This window comes from Pygocentrus nattereri, chromosome 27, assembly GCF_015220715.1.
Source record: "Pygocentrus nattereri isolate fPygNat1 chromosome 27, fPygNat1.pri, whole genome shotgun sequence".
NCBI classification, from domain to species: Eukaryota; Metazoa; Chordata; class Actinopteri; order Characiformes; family Serrasalmidae; genus Pygocentrus; species Pygocentrus nattereri.
The window spans coordinates 21,182,086-21,194,772 of record NC_051237.1 but is presented as its reverse complement, the minus strand read 5'-3'; the positions used below and the strand labels follow the sequence as shown (position 1 = coordinate 21,194,772).

The window sequence follows — 12,687 nt, the reverse complement described above, 5'->3', positions numbered from 1 at the left end:
ATCTTAACCATTTAATTAGCAGAATTTGGGAAAAATCGCTGGAGTTCCCCTTCGCCTCCTAAGCTTTAACTTACGGGGAACCTACTCAAAATTATGTCTAATAATAAGAAAAAAGTTTAAAAAGTCAATCATTCTCCTGAAGGTAACTTAGTCCCACTGTACACAACATTTGGCGTTTTTGTGCTCTAATTTACTATCCAGCTCATTCCCGAGCCTTTCATGGGGCCAAAAAGAGTTTTTTAAGCTGGAAAAAATTAATAAAATACGGAGTAATGATGAGCAAGACCAGGGCGAAACTGTCAGCTTCACGTTTCGCCTTAAATCGTGCAGCAGCTGCGCTAACCTGGCTACATTCAGCATCCATTTAAGGTGGAACGGGAAAATTCGAACAACAAACCGACGAATAAGAAGCTGATTTCAGCCTCATAAGACCAGCTTGGCCAGATAGCTCTGCACTAAATTAAACCTAGACGTCTCTCTTAACTGAGCTAAGGTTAGTTCGGTTAGGTTAGCAAAGTTGGCTGCTACCATTTAAGCTAACGTTAGCTCTTTAGCAGGGAAGAAAAACAAACATGCCGATAACTAAGTTACTTTAACTGAACACTAAGGGCCCCCTCACCTGTCTTATCCATCTCTGTCCTCAGATCCAGGCGTGTGCTTCACTTGATTCCCTCAACCTGCACGAACTAGCAACACATAGACCGACCGCAGGAAGTTACGAGTCGGAATATTGTGGACTCTCAGTCGGTTCCATTCGGAGTCCACGCAGCCTACTTAGGGCACTAGGAAGGGAGCACACTCACCGCAGCCTATTTAGGGAACTAGGAAGGGAGCGCACTAGGAAGGGAGCACACTCACCGCAGCCTATTTAGGGAACTAGGAAGGGAGCGCACTAGGAAGGGAGCACACTCACCGCAGCCTATTTAGGGCACTAGGAAGGGAGCGCACTAGGAAGGGAGCACTCTCACCGCCGCCTACGTAGGGCACTAGGAAAGGAGCACACTCACCGCCGCCTACGTAGGGCACTAGGAAAGGAGCACACTCACCGCGGCCTACTTAGGGCACTAGGAAGGGAGCACTCTCACTGCGGCCTACTTAGGGCACTAGGAAGGCAGCACACTCACCGCGGCCTACTTAGGGCACTAGGAAAGGAGCACATTCACCGCGGTCTACTTAGGGCACTAGGAAACGAGCACACTCACAGCAACCATTTTGTAGTGTTCAGACCCGAAGGCGGTGTCCCGATTGGTGTACTTCCGACGTCAAGTTATCTCGAAGTAGCTCTGAGGTTACACGGCAAACCTCGACAGAAAACATGAACTTTATTAATAACTCTTTATAAGAGGCGATACGAAGCTCAATTCACCATCATTAGTAGATCAGAATTTTCTATACTGATAAGCTATTCTCGGACCGCTTAGACGCGCCATCTACAGGCGCAGGCATGAAACTGCAGCATGATTTAAAGGGGAACTCCACCGAATTTTCAAACATTCTGCAGAATTCAGTGGTGGAGATGTAAAAGTAATCCAGAGAGGCCGACTCGGATTTATTTACAGTGGTGGTGAAAGGAACCAGGGGGCGCAACGTGTACAACACGAATTTAACCCTTTTATTTACAACCCAAAACCACCAGTGAATCTACTCGTCTTCTGAGTTTTAATGTGGTAATGCTGATCATGAAACGATAGTGGGAAATCAAAGAAAGTTTTCTTTGGGTGCATAAATGGGTTTTAAAAATCGTGTTTTTGACAAAATCCCTAGAGCAAGACTACTGGAAACGCTCAAACAGCATATTCGTGACCATTTACTGTAAAAGCTTTCTGTGCCATAGCTTTCAGATGCGCTAATTGCTTCGGATGTCTGGCTGCTGTCAACACCATTCTGAGAAATTCAGACTCTGTGGGTTTCACATGAATATTTAATTTTCATCTTAACGATTGAATAATGCAGATGTTTTGAACAATTGGTGGAGTGCCCCTTTAAGCTTGTAGAGTGAACTACTGCCCATACGGGTGGGAAGACCGATATTTAAATACCCTTTTTAGCACGGATCCGGACAGCAAACCGAATATTCCTCTTTTTGGGAAAATGAATGCGTATTTGATGCTTACAAAACAAAAAATATCTATATATCGCAAAAAGACTGTACATATATTAATATTAATTTAATAATAATAATAATAACAAAGTTAATGATTTTGACTGTAGAAATAACAAACATTTCCCCCTTTTTTTACAGGTCAATAAATATTTTAATACTGTAATAAAAGTGCAATCAGAGCCGGTTTATGAGGAGCCTGGCCACTCCCTATTTCACCGTTATATCAAAAACAGGGCGGCTGAACAGCAGAGGGCGCCCGCGAGTGAGTCCTCAATGAATGGGAGTGAATGGAGCTCAACGGCTAAACGACAGTTAAAATAGTTTCTAATCACTCGCCCAGAACCTTCCTTTAATTTTAGAGAGCAGAAGGATGTAGTTCACTAAAAAAAACAAAGAAAACTCACCTATAAATTTCCTTTTTCTACAGCAAACGGGTTTTGGGCAGCAGGAGGCGGGCTTTACTGCCAGAGCGGGATGATTGATGGGTGAGCGGACTCCTACAGCTCCTACAGAGTTTAAAAGCTCTTAAAAAAATAACAGCGGTGTTAAATTGTTTTATGAGTTTACGTGTTACATTAAAAATGTTTAAGCACTTATAAACTATAACTTTTCAAACGCTCCATATCAACCCATTCATTTAGAACTCACTCAAGAGCGCCCTCTAGCGTTGGAGAAAACCGTAAAACAGTGCAGAGCGGTCTTTCTCCTGACGATGACATCCTGCACAAACGAAAATAAGGCGTGGCCGGGCGTTTTTAACCAGATCCTAAAAATGCCATAAATGTCAATGTAAATCCCTTTCCCACGCCTTACTAAGTCGTGGCCACGCATTGTTTTCACTTATACGGCGTGTCATCAGCGGGGCTCCGGATCCGCCCAAGCCTCTTTACTCTACGAGCCGGTAGGTGGCAGTGAAGCGGCGGCCAGCAGTCCGCGGACTAGCGAAGAAGAAACGATAACAGAGTTTTTGTTGTGTGCATAAAATACAGAAACTACTGGAGATTTTTTGGGGTAAAAACGTTTTTTTGTGTTGGAAAAATTGATGTAACTGTTGAATAACAATGTACAGCTGAATAACATTGTAAAGGTATTATGTTTTAACCTTTTGCCGCAGTAACAAACGGCTGTGTTGTGAATTAGCTGCAGCTGCGGAGCGCTAAAGGTTGAGCTCAGTTACGGTCACAGTGTCTGAGCTGCTGCGGTTAAAAGCGTTTAAAGTCCCGCACTGTCAGCCTGGAGGCGGCTTACTGTTCGCCAGCTTCTTCTGGACTTCCGTTCCACCTTAAACGCCGCAGTTACGCGTGGAGGAACCGGAATGCAGCGGCTGCAGCGGCTCCCCACGTTTCTGCACAGTTACACGGTGAAGATGTAAACAAATGAGCCGGGGTCGCCCACAGTGGCGGTGATGGGAACCAGACGTCCACATCTAAAAGTTCCTCACGGGAAAGGTGCTGTGAACACGCCTGATGTCTGAGGCGTGGCTTTAACATCAGTTTTGTCATTAAGGTTTTAGTCTGAAATGTATTTTAATCAGTTTATTTTAATCCAGTCACGGTGGATGGATACAAGAAGGGTGTTTTAAGACAAAATAGTCCCCAAAGGAAACTTATTCTTTAGATTTCCCACTGTTTTATCATCATCATCATCATCATCGAAAACCCCAGAAGGAACGGTGGTTTTGTATAGTAAGTGAAATGGCTGTATTTGGATTGTAGACATATGGTCTCCTGGTTCCTCTCGCCACCACTGTAAAGACATCTGAGTCGGTCAGTTTCTCTACAGCGAACCATTTCACATCAAATCACTCTGAATGTTTACAGCTCAACCGCTGAATTGTGCAGAAATCTAGAAAAAATGGGTGGAGTTCCCCTTTAAGGTGGAACGAAACGTTCTAAAGGTTGTTTCTCCTGTTCGAACAGGACCTCATTCAGCTCCAGAAGGAAGTGAGTAGCTACTGATGTAACACAGGTGCAGAGAAAAGACTCAACTGTGCTGGAGGTTTCAGCACTGAAAGTACTGATCTATTTAATCCAGACTGAATGAATGAATTAAAGGTAGCATTTCACCTCCGCTGTAGAAGTTTGCATCTGAGTCTCACCACAAGTCACTGATCTGGAGCTAAAACAGGTCAGTTAGAACAGGAGAGACACTGACATCTTCAGTGGAGGTAGACTAGAGGAGTGGAGCTGCACTGTTAGAAATAAAGGTACCATGCAGGTACATGTTTTGTTCATCAAGGTACAAACAATGCAAGTGTACCCCTCAAACGTGCAATAGCGGTTTTAAGGTCCAACTGTGTACCTTAAGTTTTTCCTAGTGTTAAAGTAGATATTTGTATATTTTTATAAACTAAAGTTTTAAAACAGAACAATAAAATAAAAAGCCTGGTGATGAGACAGGGTGAGTGGAGTCAGTACCTAGAAAATATCATTTCAATGGATTCTGGTTCAGTTATGTTCCCTGACTAAAGGCACTGGGATGTACCCCTGAGGGTTCCACCACAGTGATAGAAAGGGTACTGCCCCAGTGACCGTGTCGTACCTTTTTTTCTAAGAGTGTGTGCAGCTCTGGGCTTAAGCATGTATAAAATAGCATTAAGTGACTGATCGTTTGTGAGCTCTGACTTCTCATCCCTTCCCTGCAGCTCTACTGCGATGGCTGTGTTTCCAAGCGCGCTGACCGAAGAGGAGGAATCACTGCAGAAAAAATATGCAAAGTTAAAGAAAAAGGTAGAATGAGGGAGTAACCATCACTGAAGCACAGCAGTGCAGTGGTGCATATTGTGAGGCTGTTATAGACGATCCACTTTTTTATTTTTATATATAGTTATGATATGTTGGGGGCCGTGTCTAATGAAACATATGGGGGATGACTGAGGAATGTGTTTTGTATTCGCAGTTGGATTTTTGTCAATTTCTGCACAATTCGTGTCTCATATCATTAAATATTATTTGGCTGGTTGATTTTCACAGATGGAAGCTCTAATGCATATTGGATTGGCAGCAATATTCAAATCTCTTTTGCCATTCAGTCAATGTCCAAACATCACTGTTCTCATCTTAAAACACACTTCTTATTAGTGAACTACCAGCACCATTTATTTACAGTATAGGTTTATGTGAATCTGCTGATTTTGCTCTGATTTCTCTTATGTCAGAAAAAAGCTCTGCTGGCACTTAAGAAGCAGAGTTCCAGCAATCAGACAAGCCAGGCTGGACTGAAGCGGAGTAAGTTTCTATCCTGTTCACTGCTGTGTTTGAAATCTGTGAAATTTAAGATGTATAATATTAACACACACACACACACACACACACATATAGCTTTGTCATTGTGCAGAGTACAGAGCCAAAGAAATTCAGTTAGCATTTACCCAGAAGTGCAAAATACAGTAGTATTGACATATGAAATGCAGAAGGATGATATAGTGGTAAAAATATAGATATGCAAGTATAAATATAAATACATATGGAGTGATTGAAGAACATATGTGCATGTACGTTTCCTGAGACCCAGAAAAAAATAAGTCTGTTTGCTGAACACTTTGTGACTTTGTGTTTATTTTTATATTATGTCCATTATGGTGGACAACAGGATGTTGCATACTAATTATGTTAAGGCCAAACATTCTGCATCAGACCTGTATTCCAGGTGGTTGTTAGATGATTGCTATGCTATCACAGGTGGTTGCTAAAGTGTTGCATGGTGGTGGATAGGCATATGGTATGATATCTCATGTGGTTACAAGGTAGTTGCCAGGTGGTGTCTAAGGTGTTGATAGGTGGTTGATATGATATCACAGGTAGTTGCCAAGGTGTTGCTAGGTGGTTGCCATTGTGTCTGAGGTAGTTGCTAAGGTGTTGCTATGTGGTTGCTGTAGTATCGCAGGTGGTTGGCTAGGGTGTTGCTAGGAGGTGGTTGCTATGATGTTGCAAGGAATTTGGTATGGTGTCCCAGGTGGTTGCTGTGGTATTCCATGTGGTTGCTAAGGCGTTGTAACATTGAATTCATGCTCAGAAGCCTGCTCTGAGATACTATATGCAAAACGGTGTATTTGGGTCGAGCAGAATTACACTAGATGGACATACAGTTTGCTACCCCATTCACTCCTATGGGAAAAAATTCAACAAATCAGAATCGGATCAAAAAGCTTTATAGAAGCACACCATTCCTGAGCAGACTGAACCTTCCAAATTTGAAATGTTGTTGATGTCTTGAAAACTGTGGGACAGGTTAGAAGACAAAAATCTGGTAGAAGAAGAAGAATATAGGTTCAATAACAGTCGTGTTCACTAATAAATGTTGTAACTTATTGTGTATCAGAAACTGAAACTGATTATGTTTATTGTACAGTCATTGTTATCTTACACCTTTGCCATCTCACCCACCTCTATTTGATTGTATCCTGTATCTCTCAAGCTCTGTCAGACCAGCCTGTGGTGGACACAGCGACCGCCACTGAACAGGCCAAGATGCTCATCAAATCTGGTGCTATTAGCGCCATCAAATCAGAGAACAAGAACTCGGGGTTCAAGCGGTCAAGAACACTGGAGGGGAAATTAAAGGTAGGTCTTAGCGAATAGCCAACATTTTGAACTGGTGATCACTACATGGATTTCAGTTAAGGTACATGTGACATCTATCATAAATAGTATCTAAATACTGTATTTTATTTAATCTCAGGATCCGGAAAAGGGTCCCGTTCCAGCATTCCTCCCATTTCAGAGAAGCGTTTCCACAGATGAGGATCCTGCTGAGGTAATGCTGATTGCCACTGTTCGGCTTTAATACTTTTGTACATTAACCAGACTGTTAAAACTATGCCTCGAGTTTGGCTCACAAATGTTAAAACTTAAAAAAGGCTAAAAATAGAAAGAAAGAAAACACCCACCCCCTGAATACTTCTAATGCAAAGGTTTCTAATAGTATGTTAAGCTAATGCTTAGACATTCTAGGTTAAACACAGACATTAGGAGGTTTTAAATGGCATTTCATATTTTTATTTTAAGCTTTTAACAGACTTTATATTGTATACTTTACCTTGTATGTAGCAGTTTTACAGCTGCCACTGTTTTCCGTTTCTAACAACTGACTGTAACCTGGTTAAATTACAGCTCATGTATGGTCAGGGATGTTTCTAGAACCTCCATAAAGCCCAAAGTGATGTTTTTCTTAGAAAATTGGTCCCAGTTGGAAATCAAACATGTTGGTATTTAATCTGATATGTAAGGCCTTCTGTCCAGATCCTGAGGTCCTAACCCACTGTATCTGCTTAAATACCGCAGCGGAAAAAAACATTTAGTGGGTGCTTCAAGATTTTAACCCTTTTGTTTCCTACCAAAAACCTGACAATGAAAAAGGAATAGTACAATAAAATTTATATTATATTATACAATATTTATTAATAGAGACAAGCTTTATTATTAGATAATAATGAACAATTACAAATGTGTTTTTAAAGTTCCCAAAAATCATTAGTTTCTGAGGATTCCCCACTGACTTTTATCTGTTCCTCCTGTTTGATCAATATGGGCAAAATAAGTTGTTCTGAAAGTTCTGTAAAGTTGTCAACATGTTTCTTTTTGCAGTCTGCTAAACGATCTCACAGAAAGAGTCTTTATGAGAGGTAAGCATCAGTGAAACTATCACAGCATCATTATAAAGCTAACTAGTATTCGGATATGATCTAATCCACCTGTTCTTTTCTCTTGACACTGCAGTTTCGTCACGTCTGGAGAACGTTCCCGGGACGATGACGACGGAGGAGCAATGTCATCCAGCCGTGATTTTGATCGTGACCGTGAAAGAGAGCTGGACAGAGACCGAGAACGAGAGAGGGACCGCGAGAGGGACCGTGAAAGAGAACGAGAACGTGATCGGGACAGGGAGAGGGAGAGGGAGCGGGAGCGGGAGCGCGAATGGAGCCGAGACAGAGAGAGAGATCGCGAGCGGGACAGAGAGAGAGAGAGAGACAGAGACAGGAGCCGGGACAGAGAGCGAGACCGGGACAGGGACCGCGAGAGAGACAGAGAGAGGGACAGAGAGAGAGATGGACCATTTAGACGTAAATACCTTTATCCCTTTGCCTCTGTATATAAACTTACAGTTGCCAGTGTGATAAGGTACACCTACTGTGTACCTACACTCATTGGCCAGTTTATTGGAAACACATAAGTGCACTTTGTAGGTTTCATCATGCAATCATATCACCATATAATCATCATATCATTCATGGGCTGGCGATTAGGGAACCAGCCTCGTGACTGGAAGGTTGCTCATTAGAGTGTATGTGGAGTTTCACTTCACGGATGGGTTAAATGCGGAGGTGAAATTTCCCCGTTGTGGGACTAATAAGGGTCACTTAATCTTAATCTTAATCTATCAATGAAAAGGGACCACCATAGGACCACTGCTGAAGAGATATTATTTGGGTGGTGGTCCATTCTCAGTACAGCAGTGACACTGACATGGTAGAGTGTGCGGTGCTGGTACGAGTGTATCAGACACAGCAGTGTTGTGAGAGTTTTTACCTAGAGGATAAAAACTAGAGGATAACATTAACACAAACTGTGCATCAACAATTAAGCTACAGTCTCCAACTGTACACCATTAGGGTGGCGCTACAAGTTAAGGGTTTATAGTGAAATGTGCACTAACCTTTTTCCTTATTAATGAATGGATTTTCAAGTATTATCAAGTTGCTTATTCTTGTACATGCATAACTATATCATACAGATTTTAAGATTTACTTTTGGTGTCCTTTGTGGCCACACAGGCTCAGACTCGTACCCAGAGCGGCGGAGTGTGAGGAAGGGAAACACAGTGTATGTGTACGGTTCAGGACTCGTGGAGGACAGCCTGCGGGCAGCTTTTGCTCAGCATGGCAACATCATTGACCTGTCCATGGATTCCCCACGCAAGTATGATGAGATTTATTTTAAGGTTATTTTGCTGCTGTTTTATTAAATGTCAATATTCATTAATACACTGATTTATATCGTGTCCTATGGTAATTCTGTATTGTCACTGAAATTAAACCCAAAATTGGGCTCAGAAAAACCAAGAAAAAATCGGTACATAATGAGCTGTATTGAGTGTGTAACACTGAGTGCATTTACATGCTCTTAATAATCAAATCATAATTGGAGTTCTGCAGTTGTCTGATTATTCAAATGGTCATGTAAACAGCATATTGTGATTTCTTAGAGCAAGGACTAGAAACCTGACTAAGGAATCCAACAAAGAGAGCTAGATATTAGCTCAGTAATCAGATTTCTTGGTGCATGTAAACCATTATTCTGATTTCTGTCTGTGCATGTGAGAAAACAGACAGTGGTACCGGAAATAAGCGAGCACCATCGCCGCAAGATGCAGCAAAACACTTTTGGCGTGGCACTGAAACCAACTACATGCTTGACAAAATGAAGGATTTAAATATTCTTCATCGTCTAGATGATGTATGTTCATATTTTCAGGTAAAGCAGCGCAATGTTTTTTTTTTTTTTTTAAAAAAGCTGCGGCTTGAAGTTTGAGTTTTAAATCGTGTCTTCTGCTGTGAGTTTATTGGCTGGTTGCAAAGCAGAAATCTGATTACTGTCTGACTCAGGTAGACCCAGAGTTTTCCCATGATCTGATTACTCAAGTGCACATAAACGCTTTGATTGGATCACTGACAAAATCTGCTTTTCTGCAGTTATCAGAATATTAAGTGCATATAAACACACTCGCTGTGACAAATACTCCAAGTGCCCAGAATGCCTGATTCATGAAGAAACGCACAGGCTAAGCTGATATTCTGGTGTGTATAAAGAGTGTTTAATTTCTTTCACTCCGTTTCTCTTTCAAGCTGTGCTTTTGTCACATTTGAGAAGATGGAGTCAGCAGATCAGGCTGTAGCAGAGGTCAGTCCAAGCTACTTATTTTCAGTCTCTCAAAAGAATAGGCTTCAATACATTTATTCACCGTTTGCAGTTTTTATTAGACACTACATTCAATTTCACTTTTTTAAAATAAATCACATTTAGTGCACTCTTAAAAATGAAAATGTATCTTGTTTAACTTTTAAAGCACTACCTTGTTCCGTGCTGTTATCTGTTTAGACGTTGTTTTAATTTCTGTGAGTTTTATCACTTGATTGTAAAGAACTTGCAGCTTCCACTTGTATGAAAAGCACTTTATTATATCATTATGCATTAATATTATATGTTATGTTATATATTAGGCTATTATACACAATATATTATATACAGTGCCCTTCTTACTTCTATACTTCTTATTTGCCTCTGTACTTACATTTGTACTCAAACAGTTTACATGTGGTTAAAGGGCACATTCTCAGATTTTAATAATTGGTATTTTTATACATTTTCGGTTTACCTTGTAGAAATTAGAGCTTCACACGTGTTTGTGATTATTCAGGTGTGCTGAATTGCTAGTTAGACTTCATTTTCTATTTTGGACACTGCTCAAAAAACAAAATAATGAAGTATGATTAATTGTAAAGCAGTAGAGATGCTGTGACCAAAGAAATTAAACATAACAGGACCAAATCTTAATTACTATGATGGTAGTAGTAAAACATCGAATTCCTTTCCCTACAAATATTCTCAACAGTGGAAGTATTACGATTTAAAAATACTCAGGAAATCTATTAAAATCACTTGTTTTTTTTAAGTACATGCGATTAATTAGTAACTAGTTACTACCCACTGCAGTTATTTTACTAGGGTGTACACTTCATTACGTTGGCTGAAAAGGTTTAGATTCTGTAATTTCTACAGAAGATTGAGTTCTGTCTTAATACCCTTTGTAGCTGAACGGCGCCACAGTGGGAGAGGTTACTGTCAAAGTCAGCATCGCTAGGAAGCAGCCAATGCTGGATGCAGCCACGGGCAAGTCTGTGTGGGCTTCTCTAGGTGAGTAACAGTGCTGAGCATGAGAGACTGTCAGACTGAGTTTTGTGCCTCAATTAAACCATTTACCTCTCCTTCCTTTTGTTTCTCCTTCTTGTCTTCAATTTCGCAGCTGTTCAAAACAGTGCCAAGGGTTCATACAGGGACAAGCGAAATCAGGTTGTCTACAGTGAAGATTTCCTCTGAGGACCTCTGTTGAACTCTGTTGAAGACAAACTGTTTTGACTCAACATTAGTGTATTTTTTTTTTTCTAAGTACCGTATTTTAAGCGCATCAGGCCCATACGTATGTATTTCTTCAACAGCCTTTTCCCTTTAGTTTTCTGATCAGCTCAACTCTGCTTTGCTTTGTTCCACTCAATAAAGTTGAGTCCTTATTGCTTCTAGATGTGACATTAGGGTCCAGATTCTGCTGCTGCTGTCTGTCACTGAGGACCATGGAAGAAAAATTAAGCACATGTGAATTTGTCAATTTCAAATAACCAACTATGGTAGTGCAGGAGTGTCCAGTCCTATCTGTACAGGGCTGATGTGGATGCAGGTTTGCATTCCAACAAAGCAGAAGCCTCTGTGATCAGTTGTGTTTTGAGTGGAATTAAGTGCTTCTGCTTATTTGAAATGAAAACCTGCAGTGCTTTACAGATAACATTGCAGACTCTTGCAGTAGGTGATGATTTAGGAACACTTAGTTCTGAAGAAAAAGCTGTCCAGGATATACACAGTGTCCAAGACCCCACCATACAGAGGAGATTACATGAGCAAAATGTACATAAAAGTCTGTAAAGTTCTGAGATAGATAATGATACTGTATCAGTGTATGAAGTGATGGAAACAGGAAAGACTGAATAAAGCGACATAAATAAATTTTGTTTAACTTTGGAAACCCCTCTGGGCAGCTTTGCACTAAGGTAAGGGCTGAAGACAAAAGTCAATACAAAACGGGAGCTAAAAATGGCTGTATTTTAAACCTAGCAGAACAAACAAGATACCCAGGCTTAATCTTAAACTTTAGTTTTGTTTGACTTTCTTTACACCAGTAAGGGCAGCTAATGTTACGGTAGCTAGCGTTAGCGGTCTCACTAGCTACCTTTACATGCAGCCTGATAATCCGTTAATAATCTGACTAATAGCTCAATTGGAATACAACACGTCCATGTAAACACCTCAAATCGGAATAGACTAATCCGATTGAGGCCAATCAGAATACAGTCCTCTAATAATCTGTTAAATATTAGAATAATTTCCGTGTAAACGCCTGAATCCGATTACATTCCCTATCGGAAGGTGTAAGAACGTTCTGCGCATGCGTGGCGCGTCATAGCGAAAGGTTTATACCGTTCAGCATGGCGGAGCTGAAGCTGCTCTGCAGAGGAGACGAGGTTCATACTCTGAGCTTTAAAAGACGGCGGTGGGACGGACGGCCAGCTTATGTGTCTCAGAGCACAATGTCTTCCTTTATAAGTGCATTTTTCTGAGTCTGACGTCAGTTTAAAGCCATTAAAAACTCATCTCACGCCGACTGGACCTCACGTGATGTTCGCTGTCATGGTAACGATCACTCTCAGCGCTGCTCCACGCATGCGCGTCATTCTGCATCGGATTACTTGTAGTGGGCACATAAACGAAGATTTTCATCAGATTGTTGAGCAGACTGAGCATAAACACCTCAGTCTG

The 12,687-nt window shown here is 41.1% G+C and overlaps 2 protein-coding genes across 2 annotated transcripts in view; one reads left to right on the top strand and one right to left on the bottom strand.

Moving 5' to 3' along the window:
* skiv2l (SKI2 homolog, superkiller viralicidic activity 2-like) overlaps nucleotides 1-752 on the bottom strand; it is a 53,001-nt gene extending 52,249 nt beyond the window's left edge. Inside the window, exon 1 of the mRNA XM_017683740.2 lies at nucleotides 620-752. Coding sequence (XP_017539229.1) covers nucleotides 620-632 — 13 coding nt within the window. The 5' untranslated portion in view covers nucleotides 633-752. The remainder of the gene's footprint in view (nucleotides 1-619) is intronic.
* Nucleotides 753-2,987: 2,235 nt separating this feature from the next.
* nelfe (negative elongation factor complex member E) lies at nucleotides 2,988-11,877 on the top strand. The gene is made up of 11 exons (XM_017683734.2): nucleotides 2,988-3,115; nucleotides 4,749-4,833; nucleotides 5,262-5,331; nucleotides 6,521-6,666; nucleotides 6,785-6,859; nucleotides 7,690-7,727; nucleotides 7,822-8,165; nucleotides 8,877-9,021; nucleotides 9,948-10,002; nucleotides 10,914-11,016; nucleotides 11,126-11,877. Exons 2-11 carry the CDS (start codon nucleotides 4,759-4,761, stop codon nucleotides 11,197-11,199), a joined length of 1,125 nt encoding a protein of 374 aa, XP_017539223.1. The 5' UTR covers nucleotides 2,988-3,115; nucleotides 4,749-4,758; the 3' UTR covers nucleotides 11,200-11,877.
* Nucleotides 11,878-12,687: the final 810 nt, after the last annotated feature.

Excerpts from the sequence above, each read along its gene's own strand:
- nelfe (XM_017683734.2), top strand. The coding sequence starts at position 4,759 with ATGGCTGTGTTTCCAAGCGCGCTGACCGAAGAGGAGGAATCACTGCAG. Across the intron at positions 6,667-6,784 it reads CACTGGAGGGGAAATTAAAG|GATCCGGAAAAGGGTCCCGT; the intron begins GTAGGTCTTAGC and ends ATTTAATCTCAG. Across the intron at positions 10,003-10,913 it reads CAGATCAGGCTGTAGCAGAG|CTGAACGGCGCCACAGTGGG; the intron begins GTCAGTCCAAGC and ends TACCCTTTGTAG.